Here is a 14393-nt window from a genome sequence, read left to right as displayed (position 1 = left end):
TGACTGCCAAGGGGTTCAGCAGCTTTAATGGTTTTAGCTCGTCTATGTACAGTGCAGTTACACACCAAAGCTCGCCGCGGGCACCAGGGCTGCCCGCTGCCTGGCCGGGGTGTGATCCTGCCCCCAGGGCCAGGCTCTGGCCCCTCTTGTGCCGGGACAGGGCTGGAAGCTCCTCTCTCCGCCAGCATCTCCCAGGGACCTGCAGGGTCCCTCGCCGGTGCAGGATTTGTGCCTGTGACCGCTCTGCGTGGCAGGGATGCCCAGGGGGGCTTTGCTCTGCAGTGAACGTGCCAGGTGGGTGGGGGGTGCTGCCCCCCACCCTGGGGGGGCTTGAGCCACTGCCTCCATCCCTGGCCCTTGTTGCAGCCCCCTCTGATGCATCCTTCCCCCAGTGCTGGGGGGCTGCAGGGGCCAGATGGGCAGCAGGGACTGGCTGCTGTCCTGCCCCTGCCAGGCCCGAGGGTCCCCTGGGGGGTCTCCAGGGTGGGTGCAGTGGGTGGGAGTTGGGTACCTATTGCCAATGGGATGAGGTCTGGCGCCGAGTGCAGTTGTCTGTAACGTTGGCGCGTCCCTCCGGCCATGCCAAGCGCGTAGCTGCCCACCCGGGGCCGGGGCCGGCTGCCCTGCAGTCCCCCCACAGCAGAGCCCCCAGCCCAGCGTGGGGGCCGGGGCTGCACGCCTCCCATCCACACTCCAGCCGGGAGCGGAGAGGAGCTGCAGGGAGAGGGGTAGGATGGGGCTTGTCCCCATGGCTGTGGCATCCCCCGCCAGCTGCGACTGGACTGTCCTGACCCCGTCCGTGGCTGCCGGGAGCCGGCATGGCTGCCTGTTGGCATCACTGCCTGTGGCTGGGCATGCAGGCAAGAGGACCTGCCCGTGCAGCATGTGGTGCATTGGGAACCGACCCTCCTGGAGAAGGAGTTCACCCTCTCTCCATCAGCAGGCTGTGACCCACCAGGGCAGGGACACTGCCAGGGCCTTCCTATCCCACCCCGGACATTGCCCCAGGGACTGGGGGCAAGCACTCACGTCACACGGTTGCTCCTCGGTCCTGCACCATGGCGCTGGGCTCCTGTGGGATGGAGGAGGGATGCAGATGTCAGTGCCTCCATGGGAGTGGGGTGCTGGGGCAGGGGGCCGGGTCTCCATTAGCCACAGCAGTGACCCGTGGGGACAGTGGGAAGAACCCTGCTGAGGCTAACAGCCCTTGTGGTGGCCTGGGCTGGGACCTAAGGGATGAGGGAGTGTCCCAGTGGTGCCAGGGCTTGGTGACTAATGTCCCAGTGAGGTCCTGTCACCGTTCTGGGACCCTGTGCCCTGGAGCACCCCAAAGCCTGGTGCAGGATCCAAAGCAAGTGCCTAGTGCCACAGAGGGGACAGACAAAGAGAAGAAAAATTGCCATGTCCCTGGTTCACCCTGCACATAACTGTGCCCCCGTGATCAGAGGGTCCACAGTCATTGCCCAAGGCATAGTGGGCCATGGGAGGAAGGAGGACCTGTAGCCACCTCTCCAGGTCTCTGAAGAAGGGCTACAGCCCATCAGCTCTGTCCTGCGTGGCTGCCTTGGGCTGCTCTTCACAAAGCAGCTCAAACTTTCCAGCCCGGCCACCAGAAAGCAAAGAAGGGAAACAATAAACACAATGGGTTCCTGCTTTTTTCTTAGCCTGTGTTCAGCTAGGCACCTTTCCCCAGGCTGACCCACTCCTGCCCTATCCCATCTCTCTGCCAAGGGCTGCTGGCATGTGCCACACACGGCCCGTGGAGCTCCAGCAGAGCCAGCCCCAGGGAATGTCCCCGGCTTTGTAGCACACCAAGATATTTGCTCAGATGGTTTGCTTCCTTTTTCTTCTAAAGGCTTTGCCATGTGTGCCCCAGTGCTGGTTTTGTGAGATGAGCCAAGGCCAGCTCTGGGGGCTGCTCGATGCAGGCAGCTTTAGTAGGGTGAGATTGCACCAGGTGCCTTACCCCAGCCCCCTTCCATGAAAAGCATCTTTCCCCAACTGCAGAAGCACATGTGAGTGCACGAGTGAGTGAACATGTTGCTTTCCTGCTACCACCACCAACAGCCTCATTTGCTGCCCTGGAGCTCTCTAGCACCTCCAGCAAGGTGACTGGGTGAGAAGGCTGGGAGATACTAGGGTGCTGGGAGCTCCAGCCAGGGTGGGCTGTCCTCCTCTATGAGCATATCTAGCACCAGCCCCTCTGGAGCAGGGAAGAACAACCAAGAAATGACCAGCTGGCTTCACCATTTCCTAGACGTCAAGTCAAGAAAGGCTCCTGAAGACATCTGGCCCTGCCTGTACGTTGCTGGCCATGTTGAGCCCCCAGCACAGGCAGTGAGGCTACAGTTTTGGAGAGACCAAGCTACGCGCAGCAGCAGAGCTCCCCCTGCTCTGATCAGAGAGAAGAAAGTCAAGAAGAAGTGATCCTGAAGTGGTCCCTAAAAAGCCCAGCCACAAAGGAAAACACACTCCTTGCCCAAGGGCCAGCTGGCAGCAGGTCTGCAGGATCTCCTGTGCAAGTCAACCAGTGACCTGCCTTTTTCCCCTGCAGTGCGGGTACTGGCAGGGTAGGAACTGTCACTGTGCCTCTGTGTGCCCCAGACATGAGAAAACGATGGGGAAATGCAATCAAAAAAGATAAGCAGAAACAGGGGGGACAGGATAGGGCAGGTCCCATGTCAGCCAGCCTGGCGCAGGCCTCGGCTTGCCTGTCCCCACTGCACAGCTCACACCACCACGCTTGGGCTGTTTGATCTTGTCAGCAGCAGGACTTGGGGTGCTGTGTCACAGCCCTTCAAACCCTGGAGCCCAGGGGACCACATGGGGACAAGGAAGAGGAGAAACCTACCTGCTGCCCCATGTCCTCCATTCCAGGCTGTTTTCTGCTGCTGTCATCTCTTCCCAACTCATCAGCCTGTTCGTGCAGACTCAGGCTTCCATGAATATCTGACACCTCATCTGCTGACCCCAGTCCGGTCTCCTCCAGGCAGATGCTGGCTCCTTCCTGTGACAGGTCTCCTGGGATGCTGGGACTCGACCCTCCCAGCACCTGACGGCTCAGGAGCTTCCGCTGGCGGCTCGTGCTCCCAGGAGCGGTGCCAGCATCCTGCAGCAAACCTGCCGTGCCAGACCCCTTGCCCCGTCGGCTGTCGCGAGTGCTGGAGCTGACTGGTGTGTTCAGGGCTAGGGTGGTGGAGCGGCTCTGCTCCCCACCTTTGCCACTCTGGGCACCCTTCTGGACGGCTCCATTCTGCAGGCCACCCATGGGGACAGTCCCATTGCGAGCCCGCTCCCGCTGGAGCCGGTCGCTGCTGTGCTCCAACTCCTCCGTGCTCAGCTCCCGGCTGCCGTCGGGCAGGGGACCATCTTGCTGCTCGTGGAAAGTGGGTTTCTTCCCAATATGTGTGACACGAAACCTGGAATGGGGACAGGACAGATCAAAATCCTTTCCCTCCTCTACCCGCACTGTATTTCCAGCTTGCCTGCACCTCCAGCCTTGGATCACCCTCCCTTTGTCATCAACTGATCTCCAACCTTTCAGACCCATTCAATACTACTAGCCCCCACTCTAGCCATGTCCCCACTGACTTCAACCCTGGTTTTCCCTTTCATTTTTGGTAAAACAAGTAGAGAAGGATAAAAATGTCAATCCAGATCTTGGCTGGTACAGACCCTGCCAGCCTGTCCTCCCTGCCGCAAGATGTGTTGCAGCTCCTGGAAATGCTCCAAGATGCAACCTGCGTGAACAGAAGCTGGTACAGAAACTCAGGCGTTGGTTCAGAAGATGAAATGCAAACCATCTAAGCCTGGTGAGGAAGGGATGGCCAGGCAGAGCTGTGTGGATGTTGCACCCATTGACTGACTGCCATCAGGGGAACAAATGCCAGAGTTTTCAGCAGACAGTGCACCCTAAGTGAGGGCACGGACAGGGTTGCCGCAGTATTTGGGTAAGGGGATCAAAGGTGGGAGGAGTTGTTTGGCTAAAATCTGCCAAAGCATATTTTGCACTGTCCCCTGGAGTGATGAATGATACCTAGGTGGTTCACCAAGGCTTCGTCATGTACCAGGTAACAGCTCAGTTCTCCAGGGTAGGTAGGAGAACAGCTGAAGAATTTGGTCTGACACCCTCAAAGGCTGCATTTACAATCAGAGGTGATGCACATGGGGAGAAGAGAGAAGTTAGGGATCTGCCACAGCTTCAGGATTTATGAGGGGTAATGCATAGGCAAAGCCTAAAAGTCTGAATTGCAAGCAAGCTGGTTGTGACTAACACTGTGACTCTTCTTCATAAGAAATGCAAGCCACTGCTGGACCAGCAGGTAGGAAATCTCCTCCACAGTGATCTGGTGTCCACCAGACAAAGAACGTTGATCCCACCACAGAAACCTCATGCAGCCCATGACTCACGCAGCAGCTGCTCTCCCTGCACTTGGATCACATGGGAAGACGCTGCAGATGGCCCTGGCTCTGCTGACGCTCAGCTGCGAGTCAGCATCAAGGCAAAATACAATTTCAGCAGCAAAGCACTGCTGGGGTTGAAAGAACAAGACCCAAAGGTGAAGCACATGGCAGTACAGCCATTCTGAAGGAAGAAGCTCAGAAGAAAGGTCCAACGATACCAGATGAGATGCCAGAAGTGAAAGAGACCGCCACCAGACTGAGGACCAGGCTGTCTCAAACCCCTCAGCATTGTTGCTCATGGTTGGAAGGGTCAAGGAGGCAGATTCTCCAGCTCTGGACAAGATGTCCACAGGACTACTCGGGTCAGGCCAAGCAGCAGCAAATGTGACCTTTCAGGTCTATCCAGATATTTAGAGACAAGGCACTAGCACTACGATTCAGGAAGACCAAAGAATGTTTCAGTCCCAAAGAGGGACAGGGAGGAAACAAAAATGGCGAGGTCATTTCTTGGTGATGCCATTGAGCAATGTCAGCCTGGAAGAGATTGGGATGGATTCAAAGGAGCAGGCAGGGTTTGAACTGGAGGGAGCATGAGGTAATGTAACCAGCCTCTGGATGGTGAGGGGAAAGGCAGAAGAGCGCTGACTGCCTGCCTAGACAGCATGGCTGAGGCATTTGATGCAGTAGGACATGACACACTGTGGCTGACCGCACTAAGGACAGAGGGTCAGATGCAGATGCTTTAGCAGATGAGCTCTGCCACAGACAACAACTGGTTTAGGGAAAGCCCTAAGATAAATGGTAAATCATCCAATAACGTAAGAATACAGATCATATAACCAAGATTACCTCAGAAGTGTAGAATAATTTAGGTGCAAAAAGCCCTCGGGAGGTCTCCAGTCCAACCCTCTGCTTGAGACTGGGCCGCTTACTCTCCTCAGTCAGGTGGCCCAGGGCCCTGTCCATTCAGGTTCTGGAAATCTCCAAGGATGAAGATCCCTCCACTCCTCTGGGTCTTGTCCTACTAAGACTCCTAGCTGTGATGGCAGGAGAACCCACAGCCCCTGATGCCCACTCTGGCTCAACATTACTGTGAAAGGACTGTCTCTCTAGACCACAACAGGAAACTTCATTAAGGCTTAGGCCCTGAATGAAGACCTGCTTGCAGGATTTGAGCACAGGAGATCTTCGTGTCTCACCAGGGTGGCCATCCAGGGACCAGCAGTTGCTTGTTGTCCTGCCCTGGTCACCACTGCAGTAGAGAGCTGAGCCCTGGAAGACTTTGCCAAAGGTCTAGTGCATGCTAAACCTTGCTGCTGGGGAATGGGGTAATCTGGGCAAGACTGCAGATTGTACTAAAGGTTACTGACTGTGCAGACACCACAGGAACCTCAGGAAGTTCCTTGAGGTGAGACCAGGTGGGGACTGGAAAAGTATTTGTGGGAGGTATCAGGTACACTCCCCTGTCCTTATATTCCTGCCATGTCATCTAATTACAGTCATCATCATAGGCAACAACCTAGAGAAGCACAGCACTCTTTCATTCTGATGGGTGCTGGCTAGTAACTTGCACTGGGACCTGCTGTCACCTCCTTGCCCTCCCAGTGAGATCCCTAAAACCTGGGGTCACTGCCCTTGTTGAGCAGCAAAAGCCCAGCTTGCAGGCTTTGAAAGGACATAGATTTGGGGCTCTGCCAAGCGCTGAGTCAGCAGGACAACCCAAGCTTGAGTCATCTTCCTGGAGAAGAAGGGAAGCCACCAGTGCATCATGGCCTGCCACATACCAGAGGCATTTCCAGGTGCAAGAGGCACCTGGGTCCCCAAGACTCCCAGCTGCAGAGCTGCTACTGGGGCATCTAAATGGGAAACAGCAAGAGAGTACCTGGTGTGGGGCAAGTGGAGAAGAGGGGGAAAGGAATAGGAAAACCAAGAGGACTTTCCATGATGTTTGCTCCATCAGAACAGGTGGGCCATATCCAGCAAGGCTCATTTAAGTACCTGCCCACTGAGAAGACGGTGGTCTCTCCAGGATGCATTCTGCCTTTGCCATCCTTGGACCGTCCTTGTCGATGCAGCGGATGCCTCTTCCTCTTGCTGCAGTGGATGCAGGGGGCCTGCGTGGAGCCCAGATGCACTGTGTGGTGATGTGGTGGGCCCCCGTCCTGGCTGTTGCGGTGGGGACAAAGGCTGCAATAGAAGAAGAACAAGACAGGTCATGTTACCTGGAGAAGACTTCCCAACCTTGCTGTAGCCTCACTGCAGCAAGCCCTGAGAAGCTGCAGCTCTGGAGGGAACCCCCTGTGAGGACAGGAGGAAGAGCTATTCCCCTTAGCAGTGGGGTGCAGCACTCATCACAACCCCTGGGGGAGCAGGACTTCCCACTGGGAAGATGCTTTATAACAAACTGGAAAGGGGCTGGCTGCAAAGGCTGCAGACCAAGTTGCTACCCAAAGGCTTCTTCCTCACTCTGCAGGAGCCACAAGCTAGTATAGGCTTCCCTCACCTGGGCACTGGCACTGGGATGTCCCCTTCATTGTCCCCCAGCATCTCCTTGAGGGCCTCTGCATTTGCTGAAGAGAGGAAAAAGGGAATGCATCAGCCAAAGCAGTCAACATGTCTCCAGACCAGCCCTAGGAAATGCTCACCTTCATTTTGTATGATGCATCTCACAATCTTCTCCACAGTGTCCTCGTTCAGCTCCTCCTCTTCATCTGAAAAGAGAAAACATGGCACTGAAGGCTGGGATTCACTCAGCTCGCCAGTCCTGCCCAGGAGCCGCCACACAGACAGAAAGGTTGGAAAAGCCTCATGTTCCCCATCATGCTGGGAAGACCCTGGGTACACCAGATCCCTCACCCTGGAAAAGAAATGGCTAAAATGGCATCCATGTGTGCAGGGAGAGAGGGGTTGTGTTGCTTACCCAGAACTGGGGAGCAAAACAGGAAATAAGTGGGAATCAAATCCAAAACAAGTCAAAAGAGGAGGCTCCTCATAGGGACAGTCCAGCCCTGGAGCCCCTGGCTGCAGGATGCTGCCAGTGCTAAAAGTCTCCAAGGGTAAACAGGACTAGCTTACAGAAAAAAAAAACACTGGAGCCTGTTATATATGGAGCAACCATCTCTGATGGAGAAAGCCCGGAGCTGCACACTGCTAGAAGCTTAAAAGAGTGTGCTGGGGAAATGGCTTGGTGTCTGCTCTGTTGTGGTACTCATCCCCAGGATTCATCACAATCTGCTTCTGGCCATTGTTGGAGGCAGGAGGCTTGGCTGGCTGGACCTTCAGCCCAGTCTGCAGTGTTATGTGTTCCTGTGAGCAGGCCAGAGCTGTGGGCTGACAGGTAACAGCCTCAAAGAGCATGATCAACAATTGCCACCATGATCCCGGAAGCCCATGGAGATGTTTCCCTGGGCTGTGGCATCTCCAGAAAGCAAAGCCAATCCTGGAAAGTTCAGACACTGTCTCCAAGTCATTAAAGCCAGAGAAGCATATCCAAGGACACCTGGAAGCTTCTGCTGCATCCATGAGTGAGCTGGAGGAGCCACGTTTCCCTGCTGTGCATGAGAAGTGGCAGCAGGAGATGCTGATCCTCCTGAGCACTGCTCACAGCACAGGGAAGCTGGAGGAATTGCATAGCACCATTTGGCTGTTTTCAGTTAAGAAAGCAGCTGGAGGAATGTGTCTTCTTGATTTCAGCAGAGACTCATGAAACCACCAAAAGACAGAGCTTGCTTGGACCAGGCTCTAGCTTGCACCCACAACTGATGCTGCTGTGACTCCCAATCCAAGTACCCAAGAGTGATTTTGGATGGCCTGAAGTGATGGATAAAAACCCTAGAGGTCCCCTTCAAACAGGGGGCACAGATCCCCAGGAAACACCCCTATTCCTCTGGCCTGCAGGAACACAACCGGGACTAAAAGAGGGCATGACTGATAGCAACCACCATACTGACTCCATGCCGGACCCCTAATGCCAAAGGGGCAGAGGAACAGCTTGTGCCTTGGCTGGGGCATGCTTCCCTTGTAGGGAACATGGGTTATAATTCAGGCGCTGGGGATTCAGCAGGTCCTGGTGGTTCATCAGAATTACCTTTTGGGGAAAGCACAGCTTTGGGGAGCGCCAGATGCTGGTTCCCACCTCCCTGACACTACCAGCCTTCACCAGCCTGTGGAGGCAGCAGACCAGAGGGCTCTCCAAGCCACATGCTCCCAATCCCCAGGGAATACTGTGCTGCTCTTGCCACCCCATCCTTTTTTCCCAACACAGCAGCATGTGATGGGTAACTCTCCCAGCCCCAGCCCACATCCCAGAAGCATGTTTAAGGGGCATTGATCTACACCAGGCAAGAGGCAGCACCTGAGCCCCCAGTGAGCCCCCAGCACCCCAGCACTCACTGGCCTGGAGCTCCGCCAGCACGTCTTTGTTATCTGGGTCAAGCTCATCCCGGAAAGTCCGACACCGGTAACCCTTCTTCTTCAAGACATGGCAGATCAGGAAACCCACCAGGCCCATGATGAAGAACACAAGGACGAGGAGGAAGACCATAGACAGGCTGTGCTGGGGGTCTGACTCCCCATCATCGGTGCTGTTCTGGTCTGACATGCGGATCTAGGAGAAGGGGGAAGGCAGCTCAGAGACGCCAGTGATCACCCCCCACCAGGCTCCCTGTGTCCATCCTCCTCTTCTGTCCACCCTGGGCAAGAGACAGCTTTCAGCTTGGGGTGGGCTGCCAAGGGCTCATCTCTTGCCCCACAAGGTCTGGCATGGTGGGGGGCCCCCACGGAGGAGAGGGCAGGCTGGAGGTGGCTCGGCACAGTGTCCCAAGGACACTGCTGCCCCGCAGACACCCAGCAAGAGGCATCCCAAGGGCAGCGGTTGCAGCATCCCCGCAGGCCTGCCCGGCCCCAGGCTGTGGTACTTCCCAGTCCCTTGCAGGCAGCATCCCAAGGGCACCGGTCCCCCGGCCTCCCCCAGGCTCTGCGGCGGGCGGCATCACCCCGCTCGCCCTTGCAGGAGGATGAGCATCCTCGCAGCGCCGACCCGCTCCCCCCACATCCCTCGCTACTCACGGCCGAGGGCCTCCGCCGGCAGAGGCAAAGGCAGAGCCGGCAGGAGCCGCGGCAGCCGCTCTGGCGGAGGGCCGAGCCGGCCGGCAGCTCCCGCATCGGCCGCCCGCAGAACCGAGCGCTCTCCCTCCGACCTGGCTCCCCTGGGCTTTCCCGTCTCCCTTCCCCGGGGCTCAGGGCTCGGCCGCCCGCTCGCCGGCTCCGCTTCCCGGCGCAGGCAGGGTCTCCCCCGGCTGTCCCCTGTCCCTGCTGCTGCAGCAGTACCTGGGCCTGCGGTCCTCCGCAGCGCTCTCCTCTTCACCTTCACCTGCCTCCTAGCAACCCCGCATCCCCGCGGCTGGGGACGGCGGCGAGCATCCTCTGCCCCCCCGGCTCCCGGCTGCCTTCCTTCCTCGGGCAGCAGCCAAGCTGCTTCTAGCTGCCGCGGCAGCCTGCCGCTGTCTGCCAGCAAGAGCACCCGCCTGTCCCGATCCCGGAAAAATCTCTCCGAAGCTGTTTCAGTGGATGAAGGTGCAGAGGGAACCTCAGGGAAATGCCGGCAGCTGCAGCAGGAGCAAACCGGAGTGCCGTGCCGCTCGGGGAAGCCGGTGCTGGCAAGCTGCTGCCCGCCCCGGGGTGAATAACCTCACCTGCACGCAAGGCAGCCCTGACTTCCCCCGGCACCCTCCTTCCCAAAGCTGTCGGCAATTTTTAGAGCACTGAGCCGTGGCGATGGGAGGGCAGAGGGGTGGAAGTGGGTCTCAGCAAGACCAGGACCAGTCCAGTACCAGCGTGCAGGGGGAGAGGGGTGCAGATAGCTGCACCATGCTCACAGCACCGAACCGAGGAGGTGGAAAAGGAGCCCCCCCAGCCCAGCACCCTGCACCAGACCAACTGTCCTTCCTAAAAAAGGCACGGCTAAGCCATTTGAAATCTCCAGCTGCGGTGGTCCCATGACCTCCTCCTCCATCTCCATCACATTGTCCTCACTCTGGGAGGCTTCACCCAATTCTCCTTTGCTACTGCAAATTAGCCTTGCTCCTCTCTGTCTTTCACCCACCTGCCAGTTCTCCATCCAGACCCTGAGAAGCATAGGCAACCCCTGAAATCCCTTCCATTCCATCTCTACTGAACTAAGTGTCTATCTGTATACACATTTATTTGTGGGAATTATTATGCCACCACACTCTGTGTTGCCTTGAGGCAACCTGCAACTTCTCCAGGCTTTCAACTATGTGATGATGAGGGCTCCTGTCCCTCTCTACAACTGACCAGGAGTCAACTCTCAGGAGCCCAGGAGCCTCCTCTATCACCATGACTTCTGTAGGTCACTGCATTGTAGGTGCCACGCATCCATTTGCTGTCCTGGCAGGGAGACAGGCCCTAAGATGGACCATCTATGGCAAGAAAAGACCACAGGCAGTAAGACTTATTCCTTCCACCATGCATTGCTAGGGTCACAGGAGAGAAGATGTTTCCTGATGTTGGACCAACAAGCTGTGAGTCTCTGTTAATCAAGACCTTAAAGGTTGCTTACTTCCTGTCCTTGTTTCTTCAAAGAGGGGGACCTCACAGGTCTGGGTTTATGCAGAGCCCTGAGGGGATGCAGTCATGGTGCCCTTATTTCCATTTTCCTCATGCCCACGCAAGCTATCCTGCACAATGAATTGCTCTTTCTCCTCCCGGGCATTGCCACCCACCTGATGCATTGCTGCACTCTACCCCCGCTTCCAGCCTTCAGCTGTGCTGGGTGAAATAAGCCCAAGTTTCTCAGCCCTCCCTGCTTTGAGGGAAGATTTCCATTTTCCCACAGCCTCTGGGAATGGGAAAATTCAAAGCATTTCCACAGCCCTGGGGGGCACAGGATGGTGCAGCAGCCCACCTGGGCACAAATTCTGGCTTCTGTGGGATGAACCAGGACAAGGAGGGGGCTCTGCTACCATCAAACTGCTCCTGCCTGGTTCTGCAGCTGGGCTACCCCTGCCAGGAGTGTTTCCCTTCCTGATGCTCCCCTCCAGGTACTGTGTGCCCCCAGTCTCCATGCTGCTTCCACCACCCCAGCCTCAGCATCCCTCCAGGATGCTCAGTCCTTGTCCTACTATGGGACCCTGTTAGCACTTCAATGGCCAGAACATGAGCCTTGTCCCATGCAGCACCTCGCAGGTGACCCAAAAAAGACACCATGGCTCCTCTCTGCCCAAGACCAGTCAGCACGGCAGACATGAATCCACACAGCTGAGCTCTTCGTTCCAAACAGTCTGGCCATGTCCACCCTGGCCAGTGGGGATGGTCCCTGCATGGGACTAAGCCCCACACCATGCCAGGGAGATGTGAACGTAGCTGTGGACAGGATGCTAATGGCACATCCAGAGGCTGGGCTCTGCTTCCTCTGTCCCCTCCTGACCCCATCCTGTGTGACCCCACCAGCCAAGGCGACACAATGCCCTGCCCTTCCTCCCTAGATCACCCACTCAGGGCTCCCTGGTGGGTGCAGGTGTGAATTGTGGGCGTCCTTGGAGGCTCCAGTCCCTCTCATGGAAGCCCTTAAATTTTAAGCCACCGGGTCAAGAGGTGGCTGGGGAGGGAGGGGACAGAGCAAGTGAAGAGAAGGTGGAGGGACAGAACCATCCCCATCACCCTGTCCCGCAGCCAGCTCCAGTCCCAGCGCGTCGCCACGTTACCTCTCGTTCGCTCTCCCACACCTCCTCCGCAGCCATCACGACAGACATCACCCCGCAAACAATGCAAATGTGCCCGCTCAGGGGATCGTCCGCCCCAGCACTGCTGGTTGTCCACGTGGCAGCTAAACAGGCCAGATCGCCCAGCTCTGGCAGTCCTGCAGGCAGGCTCCTCCTGGAGTCTCCGTTACAAGGTTCAGCCCAGAAACTGCCATCATCTCTGAAAAAATGTTACATCCCATCGTGTCAAACATCTTCCTGAATCTTAATCCCTTATTTAAGTTTTTCAAACATCCCCAGCAAGCTAATGGCCTTTAAACCACAGTGCGTTTTTGCTCTCTGAGCACAAAAAGCATCTAAAAATATCCTCCAATGCTTGCTTTGCACCACTCAAAGACCCATGAAGATGCCTGGAGCAATGACCAGCTTCTAGAAACAAGTTCAGCCAGCAAAGCAATCTCCGCTGGAAGCAGGGATGTGCTTCTCCCCTCCTCGCCCTTTTCCCCCAGCCAAGCGGCTCAGCCATGCCTCTCAGGCAGCTCGGTGGCCCGGGCCAGACACTATCTGGTGGCAGCACCTTGCGGAGCAGCAACCCAGCTATCGTCATGCCGAGTGAGCAGCCCCTGCCAAGACGTCAGCACACTCCACACGTTTGATGCTACACCCTTGTTGTTCAGCATGTTTAATGCCTGTTTAAGATGGTGGGTGCTGGGCTCAGTGTTCACTGTGCTAGGGATGGCTCTGAGTGTCCCCCACCACAGCTGTGGCCAGAGGGTCCCCATTTCCCCTGGGGCATCCTTGCTCCATGCTCTGGAGCCAGCATGCTGAAGGGAAACACACATGAGGAGCAGTGCTGAGGCAGCACCATCCCTGCAGTAAGTGGCAGAGCCAGCCAGAACCATCATTTAATAATCCCATGATTTAATTGCACCTTGACGCTAGTTCTCAGGCCTGCTTGCAGCCAGCACAGCACCCAAAGTCCCACGCTGTCATGCCGTCACCTTGCTGCCCGGCCAGCCCCATCCCACGCACCCTGGGACGTGCATGCATAGATCTCCCCTTGCTGCACACCGAAGGGGTTCCCTCCCGCACGTTGATTACCCAGCATCAAAATCCTGTTGCTGAGGAGCTGGGGAACATCCTGGTGCCGATCTGCCGTGGTATCCATCCTTAGCCAGCTCTTGGCGTGCCCCCTGGGGGTCCTTGCCCTTTGCCAGCTGCTCTCTGAGACCGCGTTTTATTGCCGGTGCTCTGGGCTGCCTGCCTCCAGCGCAGCATCCTTTGCACCCAACCTCCTGCCCGCAGGAAGTGACCAAGCAGGAGAGCGTCAAGACCAAGTCCTTGCCATGCCCCGATTTTGGCTAATTTGTTTTCCAAGCCTTAGGGCAAGACTACCTGCTCCTTTCATCCTTTCTGCTTTCCAGCCCACAGGGAACAGATCTTTGCTGCCGGTGTCCCTGTCCCTCGCTGGGGCCTCACCCAGAGGTTCAGGATTTTTTCCCCCGTTCCGCAGGCTGCTTTTCCATACACAGCAATTTTCCAGCCCGCTTTTGTCCTCTGCCAGCCTGGCGGTGCCTCCCTGTCCCTGCTCCCTGCCAACCCCGGCAGGGTATTTTCGAAGGCTGCCGGCAGTGGGGAGGATCTGCACCCTGGCAGGGTGCGACCTGGGAGGGCTGCTTGACTGGGTGACAGCTGGCAGTGGCAGTTCCCATTCCTCACAGCTTGAGGGGCTGCTCCCCAGAAGATGTGTCCCAGCAAGGCATGGGTGCCCTGTGGGAACCCCACTGCCCCATCCCCTGTGCCCTCGGCCAGTAGACTGCAGCAGCTGGGGGAACACTGGAGGAGGCTGGGGCTGACTGGGGGGTAAGTGGGGGTAGCTGGTGAGCAGCTGTAGAGTTAAGTTACAGGAGAGAATCCAGTGGGCAACCGGGAGTAACCAGGAGACAGCTGAGGGTGACTGGGGGAAGCTGGAGCTGCTTGGGAGGCAAGTGGGTGTAACTGGTGAGCAGCTGGGGGTGCCTGGGGGCAGCTGGGGATGACTGGAAGGCAGCTGTAGGCCTACAGAAGAGAATCCAGTGGATGACGGATTACCTGGGAGTAACTGGGGGCAGCTGGGGGACCCCGGTGAGGGGCAGTAGGGGTGACTAGGGACAGCTGAGGTAGATGCAGGGTTATGGGAGAGAATCCAGCGGGCATCTCGGAACAGCTGGGGTGGCTGGGGGCAGCTGGAGGTGACTGGGGCAGGCGCTGGGACCGCGGGGACGCCGC

General features: G+C 57.1%; 1 protein-coding gene across 8 annotated transcripts; it reads right to left on the bottom strand.

Moving 5' to 3' along the window:
- Positions 1 to 9: 9 nt before the first annotated feature.
- RELL2 (RELT like 2) lies at positions 10 to 14359 on the bottom strand. Of its 8 annotated transcripts, none has more exons than XR_013930022.1 (8): positions 12129 to 12695; positions 8797 to 9010; positions 7050 to 7115; positions 6908 to 6974; positions 6403 to 6591; positions 2852 to 3419; positions 512 to 1072; positions 12 to 276 (listed from the first exon to the last, which is right to left on the bottom strand). XR_013930022.1 is itself a non-coding variant. In XM_080399509.1 (8 exons), the coding sequence occupies exons 2-8, from the start codon at positions 12174 to 12176 to the stop codon at positions 1031 to 1033; spliced, it is 1194 nt and encodes a 397-aa protein (XP_080255635.1). In that variant the 5' UTR covers positions 12177 to 12345; positions 13521 to 14359; the 3' UTR covers positions 12 to 1030. The 8 variants fall into 8 exon arrangements, 7 of the variants coding, with proteins under 7 accessions (XP_080255637.1, XP_080255636.1, XP_080255635.1 ...); XM_080399509.1 differs by adding an exon at positions 13521 to 14359 and having other exon boundaries at positions 12 to 1072; positions 12129 to 12345; XM_080399512.1 differs by adding an exon at positions 13227 to 13480 and having other exon boundaries at positions 12 to 1072; positions 12129 to 12345.
- Positions 14360 to 14393: the final 34 nt, after the last annotated feature.

The sequence above is a fragment of the Falco punctatus genome (assembly GCF_963210335.1).
Source record: "Falco punctatus genome assembly, chromosome: 8".
NCBI lineage: Eukaryota > Metazoa > Chordata > Aves > Falconiformes > Falconidae > Falco > Falco punctatus.
Note: the sequence above shows the minus strand (reverse complement) of the source record. Positions and strands in the feature narration are given on the sequence as shown.

What these genes read in the sequence shown, in the direction of transcription:
- RELL2 (XM_080399509.1), bottom strand. Translation starts at nt 12,176, where the DNA reads ATGTCTGTCGTGATGGCTGCGGAGGAGGTGTGGGAGAGCGAACGAGAG. An exon ending in GCTGGCGGAGCTCCAGGCCA is followed by an intron (nt 7,116 to 8,796) that starts GTGAGTGCTGGG and finishes TTCTCTTTTCAG; the next exon opens with ATGAAGAGGAGGAGCTGAAC. An exon ending in ATGCATCATACAAAATGAAG is followed by an intron (nt 6,975 to 7,049) that starts GTGAGCATTTCC and finishes TCCTCTCTTCAG; the next exon opens with CAAATGCAGAGGCCCTCAAG.